A 17,630-nucleotide genomic window follows, 5' to 3' on the forward strand; every position below is an offset into this window, starting at 1 on the left:
TATAAGGGGCTTCTCCTTCACTTGGCTCTCATTCTTCTCCCTCTTGTCTCCTGCCACCATGTGAAGAAGAAAGTTGCTTCCCTTTCCACCATGTTTGTAAGTTTCCTGAGGCCTCCCCAGCCATGTGGAACTGTGAATCAACTAAAGCTCTTCTCTTTATAAATTACCCAGTTTCGGGTATTTCTTCATAGCAGCATGAGAAGGAACTAATACAATGGGAAAACTGACTTTAAAGTCATTTTAGCTTTATCTTAGAAAATCTTAAAATGGTGAGGCTGGGCACAATGGCTCACAGCTGTAATCCCAGCACTTTTGGAAAGCCAAGGCAGGAGGATCACTGGAGCCCAGGAGTTCAAGACCAGCCTGGGCAACATGGTGAAACCCTGTCTCTACCAAAAATACAAAAATTAGCTGGGCGTGGTGACCCATGCCTGTGGTCCCAGCTACTGGTGAGGCTCACATAAGCCCAGGAGGTAGAGGCTATAGTGAGCCATGATCACACCACTGCACTCCAGCCTGGACAACACAGCAAGACCTCCTTGTCTCAAAAAAATTACAAAATGGTTAACCATGCCCTAAAAAATGGATAACTAAAGATAAGAAAAGAAAGGAAAGGAAAAGAAAAGGAAAGAGTGCAATGAGCTTCAGACAGTACTTTCTGAAATACAAGCACCAGATTAGGGGAACGTTTCACACATATACAATGCTGTAACCCAAATGGTTCCAGTTTCTACAATTCCCACTGGGCTACACAATGGGAAGGGAAATATGAGCACAACATTTTCAAGCTAACAGCTGCAATAGGTGTTCTCAGAGTTGAAGCCTTCCCTTTGGGGAGAATGAGGGTGTGGCAAAGGCCTGAGAAGAATGCAGTTATAGATGACAGAGAGGAATGGCTCTGGGATGTCTAGTCCAAGTGCCCTGGAATTTTCACATCAGGGACAGAGGCAATTCAAATGACATCTATTGTCCTGGAGTCACTACAAATATCCAAAACACCCTATGTAACCCAAGCCTCCTATACAACAACCCCATCACTGCCACCACCCTGACTTTTTAAGATCTCTGCATCGTCCATGCTGTTGCTGAGCTATTTCTCCAAGTCTCACCATCACTCTAGGTGAAGAAGGGTGGTGAGGACCTTAACGTTTTCTTCTTACATTGCAGTGCAGAATATGTATCTTATAGAATATTTTACCAATAGTGCTTCTCTAGCTAACCAAGACAAGCAGCCACACATATGTCAGAAAAATCATCTGGCAAATGATGCCTCACATCCTGCTGGCCTCACCTTGGATTCCAGACATGGCTGCAGTAAACAGTTCTGTGCTAGCTTCTCACATCAAGAAAACATCTTTTGTGGCCGGACGCAGTGGTTCACGCCTGTAATCCCAGCACTTTGGGAGGCCGAGGCGGGCGGATTACCTGAGGTCAGGGGTTCGAGACCAGCCTGGCCAACATGGTGAAACCACATCTCTACTAAAAATACAAAAATTAGGCGGGCCTGGTGGCATACGCCTGTAATCCCAGCTACTCAGGAGGCTGAGACAGGAGAATTGCTTGAGCCCGGGAGGTGGAGGTTGCAGTGAGCCAAGATCATGCCACTGCACTCTGTCTGAAAAAAAAAAAAAAAAAAGAAAAAAAGAAAAAAGAAATGTTTTTTCTTTTCTGCAGGGGGAATCCTCTAATGCTACAGTATGGGACTCTAGGAAGAGCCCACTCTGCTCACACACATGAGCAGCCAGAAGAGGATGGGAGTCAACATCCCCAGGAACAATCTTTCACCAATACAGGATGAAAGATGACAGATAAATGCTATTCTTTGACCCTCCTCAGGTGATCAATTCCAGGAAGCATTCTATAAGCTCAAAGGTCATGGCAGGACATACCAGTTGCCTACTGTGCTAATCAACTTGATAGCCCATGGTTGTGTGGCCTTTCCTTCTTCCTACTTTTACTCTCCTCAGTCTCTTATTATTGCATCTCAAATACACTACCTGCACACAAGTCCTTGTTTCAGATAACTTGTGCACAGGAAAATAGGCTAGGAAAACATGTAAGTCAGTGCTCTTTCATCTTTCCATTTGCTCTTTCATAGTTCAACTCTAATCTTGTTCCATAAAAGATTTAAGACTTGTGGGAGGGATATGAATGAGGTGTGCAGAAAGGGTGAGAATCAGGTCACCAGCTCACAGGGGCTGAGAGCCACCAGTGCCAGTTTCAACTACAGGGTTCACCTCTAGAAGCCCGAAGGTCCGTAATTAAAATCACTCTATGTCTTAATTACTGCTGAAGAACTTACAGCCAGGAACAAAGTTTAATATTCAAATAAAAATGTTTAAATAAATGAATGTTTTTAAATACCTCTTAAAAATCTAATTTCTTTTAAAAGACATAAAACTCAAAGGATACGGAAGGAAAATTACAAGAGCCAGTCAAATATGAGCACAATATAAGGTTTTAAATCAGCCAACGAAAGCATTTTAGACAATTACATGCCTTGCTGACTAGAAGAGATTATTCAACTCAGCCACTGAATATTTATTCAGCAAGTAAATTTAAATTTAACATGCCAAAAAAGCTAATACCTTTTTTCAATTTTAGAATTTGTCAAATTTTTTAAAAGAGAAAATGTCTATTTCATTTCAGGTTTACTTATAAACTAGAAACAAGATAAATATTTGCAGAACTAAAAAAAAATGTTTTGATTCTATTTTGTAGAACTTTTGGTAATCTTGGTATTATTAATATGAATAAGTACACAATTAAAACATGTACTTGAAATGTCCAAGATCATACACTTAAAATTTTCATCCAAGTTTATTTCAAAACATTAGGAATCAACTCTGCATAAAGCAGTCCAAATTCCATTACACAGTTCATGCTGAGCTCTTAAAATGTTTCAAAACAAATAATATTTGAATTGAAACTCCACTTAAACTCAACTTCTGTAGAAGTTATAATAGTTTAACTCAACAGCATTAAACTCAACATACCTAGACAGCAAATTTTATTCTGTAAAATCTAACCTGGACCCAACCATCCTGTACATACCTGAAAATTACAGCCTATAGTTATTTTATTGATATTATTCTTCCTATCTACCTCATAGAATTCCTCCATCAGAAAAGAATCAAATGGAATTTAAAATTGTACAAAATTTAAAATCAGAAATTCAGTAACTTACTTTCAAGCTTGAAAAGTAGTAAACAAACATTATCATAAAGGAATGAAGTATGATGGTATATTGGTAAATTACCATAGACAGTTGTGGTAGAAATCTTACTGGTTTCTTGGATTTTTCTTTGCTGGCCGATTTATCCTGTATGAAAAACATGAAAAAACAAAACTGTTTACTCCGTTAATGCTAAAATTGATTCACTCAACCAAATTTTACAGTGTTTATTGTAAGCACACATCATCCAAAATATTCTAAAACATACTGTACAAATGGCATGATCTTATATACAGAAAATCTTAAATAATTCATCAAAAAATATTAAAGCTAGTCAATGAGTTCTTGTATCCAGCTAGGTTGCAGGATACAAGATCAACACACAAACATCAAATGTATATAGGATACGCCAGGAGGGCGATGCATCCCAATTCCACAGGGAGAGGACATGGAAGCTCCGCACCCAGGACTCTCCCAGGCCTCTCCCCATGTGTCTCTCCACGTGTTTTTTCCTGATTTGTATCCCTTATAATAAAACAGTAATAACACGTATTCGAAAAATCAATTGTATTTAATATAATTGTATTTATACAAAATTGAAATTGAGACAATTCCATTTACAATTGCATGAAATGGAATAAAAGACTTAAGAATAAATTTAACAAAAGAAGTGTAAGACCTATACAACGAAACCATAAAACATTATTGAAAAAAATTAAAGTTCTTGATAAATAAAAGGACAACCCATGTTCATGGATTGGGAGACTAATATTGTTAAGATGCAATACACCCTGAAAATATTCTACAGATGGAACATAATCCCTATCAAAATCCCAGCTTCCTTTCTTGTAGAAATTAACAAATTGATCATAAAATTAACATGGAAATGTATCAAGAAGAATCAAACAATCTTGAAAAAGAGGAACAAATTTGGCAGACTCACACTTCGAGATTTTACGACTTACTACAAAACTACAGTAATAAAGACTGCATTGCTCTAGCATAAGGATAAACAGAGATCAAGGGAATAGAATTAGGAGTTCAGAAATAAACCCAGACTTTTATGGGCAATTGATTTTTCATGAGGGTTCCAAGACAATTTAATGGGGAATTGGGCATATCTTCTGGAAGTCTGTCTGAATCTAATTTATTCAAAACTTACTTGGCCCCACCTCCCTTCTCTATAACTAAAACTTCATTTTTTTTCCTAGAATGGTCTACTTCCTAAGGTGAATATGTATTCTGGTTTTTCCCCCCGCAAGCTGCCATAAGTAACATTTGAACCTCTTAGCAGTAACCTTAAGAGAAAGGGGCTAATCTCCTTTGCAGTAGAGAATAATTCCACGGTAGAAGTTTTGTCTAAGTGAGAAGAAGCATTTGTTGAAAATGACAATTTGATCTATAAAGCAGATAATATGAGTTGTGCTTCTGGCCACTTGTCAATGTATTGCCTCAGTTCCAAATCTGCCTTTTTTGCCCTCCTTTGGGATATGTAACAGGACATTATAACATTTCTCCTTTGACAACCAGCATATTATCATGGGTGCCAAGAAGCACTGTAAGAGGAAGAGGCTTTCATCCTGATTCCAGTGCTTTTTCTCATAGCTCCCATGGTGTGGCTGCCAGCAGTCAGCAACCTTGTCAATCTGTGGTGTGAGGCTAACTCAGAGGCAGACACCCTCCAGCAAGTTTCGCCAGCATCCCTGTGGGCAGCTTTCCACAAGTTTCACTTACATCACAGAGGGAGACTTCCTTTCAAACTTTCAGGATCCCAGCAGGTGGTTTTCTCCTCCTAGCCCAGACCTGCATCTCCTCAGCAAATGTTTGTCCACCCACTGGGCCACAGCCACACCTTCTCCCATGAGGTCTTAAATCTAAAGGCTTTGGGGGAAGGGATGGCTCTTCTCTTCGAACAGAGAGTCTCTGCTCTCTTAACATTCTGGTTAATATTAAAACTATGTTTCTGGCTGGGCGCAGTGGCTCATGCCTGTAATCCCAGCACTTTGGGAGGCCGAGGTGGGCGGATCACGAGGTCAGGAGATCAAAACCATCCTGGCTAACACGGTGAAACCCCATCTGTACTAAAAATACAAAAAACAGTTAGCTGGGTGTGGTGGCAGGCGCCTGTAGTCCTAGCTACTCAGGAGGCTGAGGCAGGAGAATGGTGTGAACCCAGGAGGCAGAGCTTGCAGTGAGCCGAGATTGCGCCACTGCACTCCAGCCTGGGCAAGAGAGAGAGACACTGTCTCAAAAAAAAGAAAAACAAAAACAAACAAACAAAAAAACTACATTTCCATTCAACAAAGAGAGATGGCTTGGAGCAGAATATTCAAAATATCTACTTGCAGTCTGTCCATTATCCCCCAAACTCTCTTTTCCAAAATAATGAGGTTTATTTTCAATGTCTATGTCCTCCATTCACAGATAATCTCTTTTCTCTCTCAGTCTAAAGATTTTCTGCTTACCTCTGGTGTTGTTTCCCTTATAGAGGCCAAGGTGGTATTTACTTTTATTTCTATCACTTCGCCTTTAATACATTTTTCAGTCAACTACTAAAGGACATTGTTTTTGCTGCAGCAATTTGAAACTCTCTCTAATGTGCCTTTTGTTCTCTCCCTATTATTTTCACTAGTATGCAAACATGTTAAAATCCCATCAGAAAAAGTATCAGCCTTAATCCTATATTCCCTCTAGCAATTGCCCGATTTTTCTGCTCCCAATTTCTCCAGAATGTTCTCCAGTGAAGTATTTATTCCTTGCATACCTCTCATCCAGAGCTCTGATTACCTCCACAATGCCAAGTCCTGTGGTAAATTCTCAGGCCTCATTTTACTCAATCTTTTAACAGTATTTTGACACAGTTGATCACTGTCTCCTTCCTGAATACTGTCTTCACTCAATTTCCAGAATGATTATATATTTTATACTCTTCCTAACTCTGTGAACACTTAAACTTTTCATTGCCAATTCATTCTCATTTTTTAAAGTTCATTTTTAAATTTACAAATAAAAATTGTATACATTTATGGTATACAATGTGGTGTTTTGATATATGTATAAATCGTAGAATGGCTAAATCAAGCTAATTAACATATGCATTACCCCACATACTTATTTTTTGTGGTACGAGCACTTAAAATCTACTCTAATAGCAGTTTTCAAGGATATATTTTTATGAAGTCTAGTCATCATGATGTATAATAGATCTCTTGATCTTATTTCTCCTGTTCCTTCTCATTTTCTGATCTTCGTGTGACAGACATCCCTCAATCCTCAGGTATGTTTCCTTTCTAATTGACCCCATCCAGCCCAAATATTTTAAATATTACCCATATACTGGAATCTCCCAAATTTATCTCCCCAGTATTAACCTTTATCCTAAGTTCCCCACTCCTATATTTGATTTTTGCCCTCTCCACTCAGAGGTCAAATAGACATCTCTAACTTAATGTGTCCAAAATATTGTTTGATCAATAAACTCCCACAAACCCTACCAGAACTTCCCCATATTTTCTTAAACTCAGTAAATGGCATCACCATTAACACCATTATTTAAGCTAAAATCCCTGGTACCATCCTTGATTCCTCCCTTTTTCTCATATCACACATTTAATTCAGTAGCAAACCCTTTGAGCTTTACCTAGAACATATATCCTGCATCCAACATCTCACAATATCCATTATTACTGTAACCATGGTCTAAGGAACTGGAAAGAAAGTGGAGAGTGGAAAGAGAGATTGGGGTGGAGAAAAAGAAAGAATGGGGGATCAAGAAAGAAAGGGAAGAGGAAAGGAGAAAGAATCCTTATTATATCATGTGTCCATTACATACCTGAATCTATTCTGATGTCCACTCTCTTGGATTTCCCAGTTCAGTAAACCATAAAAAATCTGTTTTATTTTTTGAAGTTTGAGTTCCATCGTACTTACTTACAATAAAAAGAGCTTCTACTCTTGGTCATCAGTCTCAGTGACTTAAAAATATACATGTGACTAAATCTACCTAACAGCCTAGTCTCTTAGTTACTTAACCTCCTCATCTGTAACCTTGTCTTCCACTTCATCTCTGCCAACGACTTTCATGGCAACCCCTCTAGGATCTTATCACTAAATATGGCAGCTCTTGTGAAATCTTGATTTTAAAACATTCTTTTCTCTGACCACCACATCCTCTGCTCCCAGCAAGTACGATCTGATGCCCTCCTATATTTCTTTGTTTTGACTGAGACCTCTAATATCTAAGCTCCTTCTCAGTATCCATCTGCTCCCTCATATCTTCTCTTCCTCCTTGCCCAATTTAGATTCTACAGTCCATAGTCACAACTACACCCTATCAAATACCCTCAACTCCCTCTGGCACATACTTAACTAAACCATAATCCCATTGGAATTCAACTACTTACCTTCTCTATGCTTGTACCCAAGTAGGTATATATTACTGAGGAAAATCACATCTCCAGTCCTATTGGATTCACTTTAAGTGCATGATTAGTAATCTCAGACATTGAAAACTTTTGAGATTTTCTAATAAATTTGGTGTCCTAAGTTTTGTAATGACCTATCTCCAGAGTTTCTCACACATCATCATTTTAGTACTTGAGAATGCCTCCATCTTCCTGTAACTAAGTCTACAGACCTACTTACGATCACACCTTCATTGTTCTTCTATCCTTCATCTACAAGCAGTTGGGGACACTATCGCCCCTACGATTACAGGCCAATCCCTCCATCTCCTTTCACTTTATTGAAGACAGTGCTTTTCTGATAATCCCCCTTCTTCCTTGAATTAGCAATGCCTCCCTTTATGCTACAGAACTCCCATCAACATTCAAATAAAGAATGTTTATTTTTATTTTTGTTTTAATGTTATATTTAATCAACATTTGCTGTTAATGGCAGCATGGTTTCGTTTTTGTTTTTTGTTTGTTTGACACAGAGTCTCATTCCATCGCCCAGGCTGTAGTGCAGTGGCGCAATCTCGGCTCACTGCAACCTCCACCTCCTGGGTTCAAGCCATTCTCCTGCCTAAGCCTCCCGAGTAGCTAGGATTACAGGCGTGTGCCACCACACTGGCTAATTTTTGTATTTTGAGTACAGATGGGGTTTCGCTACGTTAGCCAGGCTGGTCTCGAACTCCTGACCTCAGGTGATCCGCCCGCCTCAGCCTCCCAAAGTGCTGGGATTACAGGCATAAGCCACCACGCCTGGCCAGGTTGGTTCTTTTCAGACACTTTCCTCCTAGGATCTACAGTTTGCTTCTATTATCCACTACAGAAGGCATGTGCTGATACTGTGGTTGGATCGTTAATTCTTGCCATCATGTGACCTGCTGCCACTAGAACTGCAGAATGTTTCTAACTAGTTCAACATATTGGGTATCAGGGAGTGGCTTCCTCTGACTCCTAGGTTGCAGGAATTTCTTAATTCTGGGGATGTTGCTGATTCCTGTTTAAAACGCCTTCAACAGAGGGAAGTCAGAAAGAACAGAAGCATTGAGTTCTTCTACCATTAGAACAGCTTCTAACAGTTGTATGTCTGCCCAACTGAATTTGTTGCCAACAAGAAGATCCTCTCCATGGTCTTTCAAAATCTTTTCAAAGATGGCCAAGTACTGGGTTTTAGCTTTCTTCACAACTGAGCAAGGTTCTCCTCTTTTTCCTCAGTGGGCCAGCGCCATCATCATCATCAGGTCCAGGGTGCCCTCAGCACACATGTTGATCCCGACTCTCTCCTTCAGGTCCTTTCCACAGACATTGTACTTAGCAGCAAGATAGCTGAGGATGGCTGTAGTCAGTGTCAGCATCATTCCATCAATTTCAACCAAAGGCACTTGGCCAAAATGCAGGCGTCTATCCTTCTGCAACTTTTCATATTATTATCTTGTTTCAATAAATTCTTCTTCAAACTCTATTCCAGCTGCAGCCAGCAGCCAGGGGACTGACTCCACCCTGCCCCTGACATGAAAGTAGTAGAGCTTGGGTTTGGCTGCCATGCCTCCTGGCTCAAGATTTTCTGTTCAGCTATCTGGAAGCTCCAAGAATGTTTATTTTTAAAAAGAAAGGAGGCCAGGCGCGGTGGCTCATGCCTGTAATCGCAGCACTTTGGGAGGCTGAGGCAGGCGGATCATAACGTCAGGAATTTGAGACCAGCCTGGCCAATATGGTGAAATCCCATCTCTACCAAAAATACAAAAATTAGCTGGGCGTAGTGGCGGGTGCCTGTAGTCCCAGCTACTCAGGAGGCTGAGGCAGGAGAATGGCGTGAACCCGGGAGGTGGAGGATGCAGTGAGCCAAGATCGTGCCACTGCACTCCAGCCTAGGTGACAGAGTGAGACTCCGTCTCAAAATAAATAAATTAATTAATTAATTAAATAAATAAATATAAAAGAAAAACAAAACCTTCTTTAATTGTGCTTTTCACTCCAATTATCACCCAATTAATTTATCTGTTTCCTGTACCAAGATTGTCTGTGCAGACTATCTATATTTACTCACGTCTTATTCTCTTTAAAATTAGGAAATATTTCAAACATACAGAAAATAGCATCATGAACACTTATGTATCTTCAACCCAACTCTTTGCCATCCTGGAATTTTGTGTTTATCATTCCTATGCAAATTTTTACTACACTTATTACTACATATGATTGTCAAACAACCTAAGATATTGTTACTACATGATTTTAAATTTTATATAAATGCCATCACACAATTTGTATCCTTCTGCAACATGCTTTTTAATATTACATTTTTGAAATGTATCCCCATTAATACGTTTCTCAATGATTTTCACAGCTGTATAGTACTCTGTGAGCATAGTACAATGTATCCATTCCATTCTCTAGCGAATGAACATTTAACTTATTTCCAATGTTTCTCTATTACAAAAGATGTCTCAGCGAACTCCTTGGGCATGTATTTTAGTATAAACACACACAGTTCTTAGGCATGTATCTCATATATACACACATATGTGTGTATATGTAACATAAATATACATGTGCATCTCTGTTTTGTCCCTTTAATTCCATTGGTTTATTATCTGTAAAAAAATTTGTATTATATTGCCTAATTTACTATGATTCCTGATAGTTCTTGATATCTGTAGGGCAATTCCCTCCACTTTACCTTTCTTAAAAATTATCATAAACAATCTTGACCTTTTTTCTACCATGTGAAATTTAGGATCTACACTGCATGAAATTTTTTAGGACAATGATAGAAACACATTGAATACTGACTCTTCTCTCTTTTGAGCACAATGTATTTCTTTACTTATTCAGATTCTGGGAGCATATCCTTCAGAAACATTTTGTAGTAGTCTTCATAAGGGTGTCATATGTCTTTTTTAGACTTATTCTTAGGTATAAATATTTTAAATGAAAAATTCATCATAGGAACTCAACAACTGTTACTCCAACTGATTTATGGACAGGGAACTATGAAGATTGCATCCATTTATAATAATGTCTGTGATGGTTGTGCTCTGCCTCAGATCAATTCTTTACCCTCTTCTTCCTGCTCTGTGCCTGGGAGGCTGAATTCTACAGATGGACATCATCTGTGCCTTCAGTTCTCTGACTTCTAATAGGAATTATCCAAAAAAGGCACCAGGAGGAGACTGAAGAGCAGGAGGGCAGAAAGTTTAGGATATTTGTTTCCTAGTCTTCCCTGTTCCCTGTTGTTCTGATAGTGGCTGAATTCTTCCAGACCTCAGCTCCTGTCAGGAAGCTACCATTCCAAGTGTCTAGCACTCATCAGGGTCTGAGAATAATGTTCAGTTTCAATGACCCATCAGGCCTAGCCATGGTAATGGCATCCTACTGTCCTACTGCTGTTAATCCTTGAGTGTCTCTTCATCCCTCGTGGTTCCCTTAACCTTACCTTTCATGCTTCCAAAGGAAAACTACACTCTAAATTAGCATAAATGAAATTCTCAAGATTAGTTTTTAACCTTACCAACACCTCTACAAATGGTCTTTTTATAAATGTTCTTCAGTTAAGTCCTTTTGAGTATGCCATCTGTTTTCTGTTGGGATCCTGACTAATATAATTTTACATTCTAAAATTAAAATTGCTAAGGAGTCTGGGTCTTCCTTAAATAGTCTGGCTTTGCATTTTGTTTTTACTTCACTGATTTTCACCTACTTGACTGCTGGAAGAGATGTCATAAACCTGGGATAGCCCAAGTATTAACCCTCCTGATCAAATGACTAGAATCTATAAATGTGTCTGGTTAAATCAACAATAACCTCTCAAAATTTAGTAGTACTGATTTAAATATAGTTGTCAGTTGTCACATGTTTGAGTTCTGGTTGTTAAAGTTATCACCATGCTGTTGGTCTCATATCCAACTTTTTTCATTCTTTCCCCTTTTTAAGCAATGACATTTCAAAAACATGATGAAGGAAAATGGAATGAGCATCACATCATATAAACACAAATTACTTGATTCCATAACTAGAAAAAGTGCTGGGGTAGAAAAAGACTGACAGCTTTTTCCTCTTCTCTGCCCACAATCTGTAGTATATCCATGGGGAGCTTCCTGGTCTTCGGATATTTGTGCCTCTAAACCTCTCAAAGTTTTTCAACTGATACTAAAAATGCCTTTTAAAGTTTTAACTCATTTTAAAAATGAAATGAGCAATTGCAAAAGATTTACATTTCTTCTAAATGCCTAATTTAAGAGAAAAGCCCAGACTGCTATTCCTGAAGAATTCCATGTCACTCTCAACCTTCCACTAATGAGATGAATATGTTAAAATCTCCTTCAGCAAATACGATTTTACCACCTGCTCACTTTCTCAAACTGAATGAATACACAAGTAAATGTCACATAAAAAATGGCATTTCCAGAAGTTTAATCCATTCTGTTTGTTTTAGATTAAAATATAAAAACTTTCATCCTTCCAAAGGAAAGCTACACTCTAAATTAGCATAAATGAAATTCTCAAGATTAGTTTTTAAATTACAAATCAACCAAAACAGTGATAGAGGGCCCTCTGCTGTTCAAAAATAGTAAGTGGAAAATGGAAATCATGTCCATTCTTTTAAGATCCCGCTGCCTCTTCAATAAATCACAACCTTTCTGGAGGGGGAGTGAGAGACTAGGGTGTCATTTCCCAACATCACTTTTATAAAGATGAAGCAAAATTTAGAACTTAACGGCTGGTGGGTTTTTTGTGGATACTTTTTGGTTGTAGATGGGTAAGTTAGGGGAATTGTGAAAAACAGCTATTGAGAAATACCATTGGAAATGTGGTAAAAGTGTATTTTAAACTCTAACAACGTAGAATATGGTTCAAGATCTGGCCGAAGACTAATTTGGGCAACAAGCAAAGAAGCTGCTCAATATATAATAATGGTGACGATAACAAATGTTATTTTTTAAATCTGATTACATTAATATCATGTAGAAAAAAACTAGTAAGATCTATTAAACAATTGCTCAGTGTTTTTGGTTACTTGTATCTGAATTCTTTTTGTTTTTTGCTTGCTCATTTACTCTTTTATTATTAATACCAATACTAATTATACTTTAGCATATGAATCAGTGTCCATTTCTTAGTTCTTAAATTATTTTTTTAAAAAGGTTCAAACCAAATTTTCTTGAGCATTTCAGGTATTAATTACTTATTTGATGAACTAACCAATCAGGATCTTCACATAGTTCTGTTAGTAATGTACAACTCAATGGATAGGAGACTAAATCTGTTTTAATACTGTTTCCACAATAAATTCTAACACTACCGAAAAAAGCATTATAAAGCAATAAAAAAGAAATAATTACCGTTTAATATTGTTTAAAAGCTAAATGAAATTTGCAGGCTTAAAAACAACTGTTTTTCTTCCAAGAGGTTTATAGAGTCCTTTTCCTTATTCATCACTACGTAGAAAGCTAGAGTTATTTTCTAGCTAGCCAGAATAATGACCACGTTTAATATCTTCCCATTCCGTGCTGATATTAAGACGACTGACCATTGTTCTGCCTTTCTGTTAGTTGCTCTTAAGTTCAATAAAGAATTCTTAGAAAGAAGAAAAAGGAGAGAAAGACAGAAAGGAAAAAAACGAGAAAAAAGAGAAAGAAAAGCAGCTATTGCAAAGTGCATCTTTTATCACATACCATGGAATATCATCTTAAGAAGTGCCATATGTCACTTCCTAAGGCCTTTCATGTATAGTATAATATTGTATAGTTATGGTATGGCATGGTATCTAATTTGAAATTGACAACAACCTCAAAAAGAAAAGTTGTTCTGATGTTTCCCCTGCTCTGCATAAGAGGTGGGAGAACTACGGCTTACAAAGACTAAGAGATTGGTCCAAAGTCACACGGCTAGGAGTTGGCTTCGATTCCCACCCTAGAACCCAAACCCGCTGCAACTCCTCGCAGAGCCGCCTCTCACCCAAGCACACCCCCATTAGCACTCTGGGGGTGCTCTGGGCTGTGGCTCCCCCTGCTGGCGCGCCGCTAGGCGGCTAGGTTTGGTTGTTATGACGACCAAGGGCAAACAGCTGGGAAGGGAACTTACAAGGGCATTCACGGAAAGCGCTCAGTAACCCAGGCCACAAGTGGGGTGAAGGAAGCTGTACACCGCGGAGTCACAGCTGGGGAGTTCGCTAGGCAGGAGGGGCTTCCACCATTTCCGAAACGCCTGGGAAGCGTCGCGGCTGGCGGCGAGCCTGGCAAAGAGCAGCCCTCTCACCTGCTCACTGCTCATGGCTGCGAGGACGCGCTGGCCTCACCGGCGCTTCTGGGTCGCTCCTGCCCGCGGAACCCCTAGGACGATAGAGGCAGGGCCCCGGGACTTGCAGCGGTCTCAGCTCCCTCCGAACCAGAGCCGTCTAGCGTCCGGGCAGCGTTTGTTGCTAAGCAACGGGCCCGCGCAGGTTCCATTTCCGGTCATCTGTTCCTTCTGGGGCTGGACCCGGAAGCTGGCGCGCGCTCCCGCAAGAGGAGCTTTCTGGGGCGCTTCTGCTAGTGTTGTGAGGTCTAAGGTGTGCGTTGAATAACCAAAGACACTGGGTGGGTCTCCTCCAATATCCTCTGATTACTGAAGTAGATCCTCACACTTCCGCACCCTCCTTCTAAATGAGCCGGATGCCCAGGACTGCTGCCTTAACCCCTCAGAGGTCTCGGAGAAACACTGGAATGAAATGATTACAGATTTCATTGCTAATGTGGGCGAGTGGAGTAATGCGAGGCAGGATCCAGTAAACACCTTTCATTATTCATGTGCTTCCAACCCCTGTGCTGTTGACTCTTCCCACACTCCAGAAAACTATCCTTTGGAAGAATACCAGTAAAGGAACCTTCCAACAATTCTTGAAACCAACATTCACAGATGGTTTACTACATGAAAAGTGGTGTGCTAAGCACAAATGTGACCAAGACATCCATTCGCCACAGGCTGGGGGGTGTCCAAGCCAAGCACTTACCGTGTAGTGGAGACGGTGCTAAGAATGGCAGTCCTCAGAGTAAGAACATAAAGCACCAACTAATTTTCTCATGGAGGGTATGGAAGGGATGTGGAAGCTGAAATGTGAAGGAAGAAGAAATGCCAGGCAAAGAATGCCGGGCAAAAAGCAGGTCACATACAAAGGCCTGAGACAAGAGAGCATAGCTATTGGAAGCAGTGAAAATGGTTCTGAGAGGTCGACGAGTAGGTTTGGATAAAGGGGATTGGAGCCAGTCTAGAGATGAAGCTGAGGTGATAAGCAGGTGGTATATCTTAAAGGACCCTATAAAAGGGCAGGAGTTTGGATGTCAAAAGCAACTGACCTCCACTGAAAAGTTTTATGCTAAGAAATGGCAGAATTCCATCCCGAAATTAACAAGGAACCCCAAGGGGTCATAAATAGCCAAAACAATCTTGAAATTAAAGAACAAAGTTGGAGTACTCACACTTCTTGATTTCAGAACTTACTACAAAACTATAGTGACCTTAACAATTTATTTTCAACAAATGATGCTGGGGAAACTAAATGTCCATATGCGGAAAAAAATGCAGTTGGACCTTTACCTAAAAACATCATATACAAAATTATCTCAAAATTGATCAAAGATGTAACTGTAAGGTCTTAAACTATAAAACTCTTAGAAGAAAACTTAGAAGAATCGCTTCACGACATTGGATTTGGCAGTGATTTCTTGGACATGACACCAAAACGACAAGGAAAAAATAGACAATTCGGCTGCATCAGAATAAAAAACCTTTGTGCGTCAAAGAATACTCTCATCAGTAAAAAGACAATCCACACAGGCCGGGTGCGTTGGCTCACGCTTGTAATCCCAGCACTTTGGGAGGCCGAGGCAGGCAGATCACGAGGTCAGGAGATCGAGACCATCCCGCCTAACATGGTGAAACCCTGTCTCTACTAAAAACACACACAAAAAATTAGCCGGGTGTGGTGGTGGGCACCTGTAGTCCCAACTACTTGGGAGGCTGAGGCAGGAGAATGGCATGAACCCAGGAGGTGGAGGTTGCAGTGAGCCAACATCACACCACTGCACACCAGCCTGGGCGACACAGCAATACTCCGTCTCAAAAAAAAAAAAAAAAAATTCCACAGAATGGAAGGAGATATTTGCAAATCTGATGAGGGATTAATGTACAGAATATTAACAAGTGTTAATAAGGATGTAGAGAAATTGGAACTCTTGTGCACCACTGGTGGGAATGTAAAATGGTGCAGCTGGTATGGAAAACAATATGGCAGTTCCTCCAAAAATTAAAATAGAAATATGTTATGATCCAACAATTCCACTTCTGGTATAAACCTAAAGAAGTGAAAGCTGGGACACAAACATACATACATATATATATATATATGTATATATGCGCTCATATTTATAGCAGCATTATTCACCATAGTCAAAAGGTGAAGCAACCCAAATGTCCCTTGATAGACAAATGCATAAACAAAATGTAGCATACACATTCAGCCTTTTAAAAAGGAAGGAAATTCTGATACATTGCTACATCTGCTGCAACATGGATAAACCTTGAAGACATTATAACTGAAATTAGCCAATCACAAAAGAAAAAAATACTGTATGATTCCACTCATCTGAAATACATAGAGTAACCAAATGTATATAGACAGAAATTAGAATGGTGGTTGCCAGGGACTGGGAGAGGGAGAGCCAAGAAAGGGAATGAGGAATTAATGTTTAATGGGTACAGAGTTTCAATTATGCAAGATGAAAAAAAATTTGAAGACGAATGATGGTGATGGTTGCACCACAATGTGAATGGACTTCATGCCACTAAATCGTACACTTGACAATGGTTAGAATGATAAATTTTATGTTATATATGTTTTACCATAATTTTAGAAATGTTTTAAATATCCTTAAAGTAAGAGGAGGAAAACTGAAACCAAAAAATAAAGAAGGAAAAATGACAAGATCATATTCCCATTTTACAGAAATCACCCTAATTTCAGCATGGTAGAGGGATAGGAGGTAGGTGGGACTGGCGGTAACAGAGAAACCTGTTAGAAGACTATTACAAGAGTATAGTGAGGGATGAGGATGGCTGGAACTGAGCCAATGACAGTAGGAATGGAGTGGACACATTCAAGAGATATGTGGGAGATGACTTAAGATGTGGATGTTTAAAGGTAAAAGGTTGAGGATCATTTTACTGCTTTGGATACCTGAATGGATACTGGTATCGTTCGCTGAGTAAGAAAAAGGAGGAGAATAAACAGGCTTTACAGAGAAAGTGATAAGTCCAGCATTGGGCAGATTGAGTGTGAGATATCTATAGGACATGGAAGTGTGTATGTGGCTGGTAGACACTGCACATATTGGTCAGAGCTCAGAAGATAATTCCTGGGCTAAGGACATGGATCTGAGGCTTACATATAAATGACATCTGAATCCATGAGCATACATGAAATGGTTCAAGGAGTATGTAGGGTCAGAACAGAAAGGAACCTAGTAAAGAAAAAACTAAAACCTAAACACTACCAATCTTTATGAATTGGATAGAGGGGGATCCTGCAAAGAAAATCGAGAAAAAGTAGCTAGATATAACAGGGAACTCAGAATATAGAATCATAGAAACAAAGAAAAACAATATTTCAGGAAAAAGAATATAGAGAACAGTATCAAAAGCTTCTGACAATATGTAATCTAAGGATTTAAACGTATCCATTGGATAGAGTGCCAAGGAAGTCATTGGTGAACATGGCAAAGGAGTTTCAGTACAATGCAGTGGGAGGATTTGGGGCCAGATTCCAGTGGCTGAAGAGTGAAAGGAGGGAGACTGCCAGAATAGACAATCTTCAGAAAGTTTAGGTTATGAATAAGAGAGATAGACTGGGGACTGAATGGATTCAGGGAGAGAGGCACTATATTTTTTCAAATAGGAAAGTTTTGTTTGTGTTTAAATGCAAATAGGAAAGGAGAAGATGAAGATAGAGGAAAAAGTAAAAGGAGATAGGA

At 39.4% G+C, this 17,630-nt stretch overlaps 1 protein-coding gene and 1 pseudogene across 1 annotated transcript in view; both read right to left on the reverse strand.

Moving 5' to 3' along the window:
* DNAH7 (dynein axonemal heavy chain 7) overlaps positions 1-16,326 on the reverse strand; it is a 336,155-nt gene extending 319,829 nt beyond the window's left edge. The window contains exons 1-2 of the mRNA XM_008950635.4: positions 13,882-16,326; positions 3,260-3,322 (exon numbers count right to left, since the gene is read on the reverse strand). Coding sequence (XP_008948883.3) covers positions 3,260-3,322; positions 13,882-13,896 — 78 coding nt within the window. The 5' untranslated portion in view covers positions 13,897-16,326. The remainder of the gene's footprint in view (positions 1-3,259; positions 3,323-13,881) is intronic.
* LOC129397298 (glutathione S-transferase A4-like) lies at positions 7,612-9,219 on the reverse strand (annotated as a pseudogene).
* Positions 16,327-17,630: the final 1,304 nt, after the last annotated feature.

This window comes from Pan paniscus, chromosome 13 (assembly GCF_029289425.2).
Source record: "Pan paniscus chromosome 13, NHGRI_mPanPan1-v2.0_pri, whole genome shotgun sequence".
Classification (NCBI taxonomy): Eukaryota; Metazoa; Chordata; class Mammalia; order Primates; family Hominidae; genus Pan; species Pan paniscus.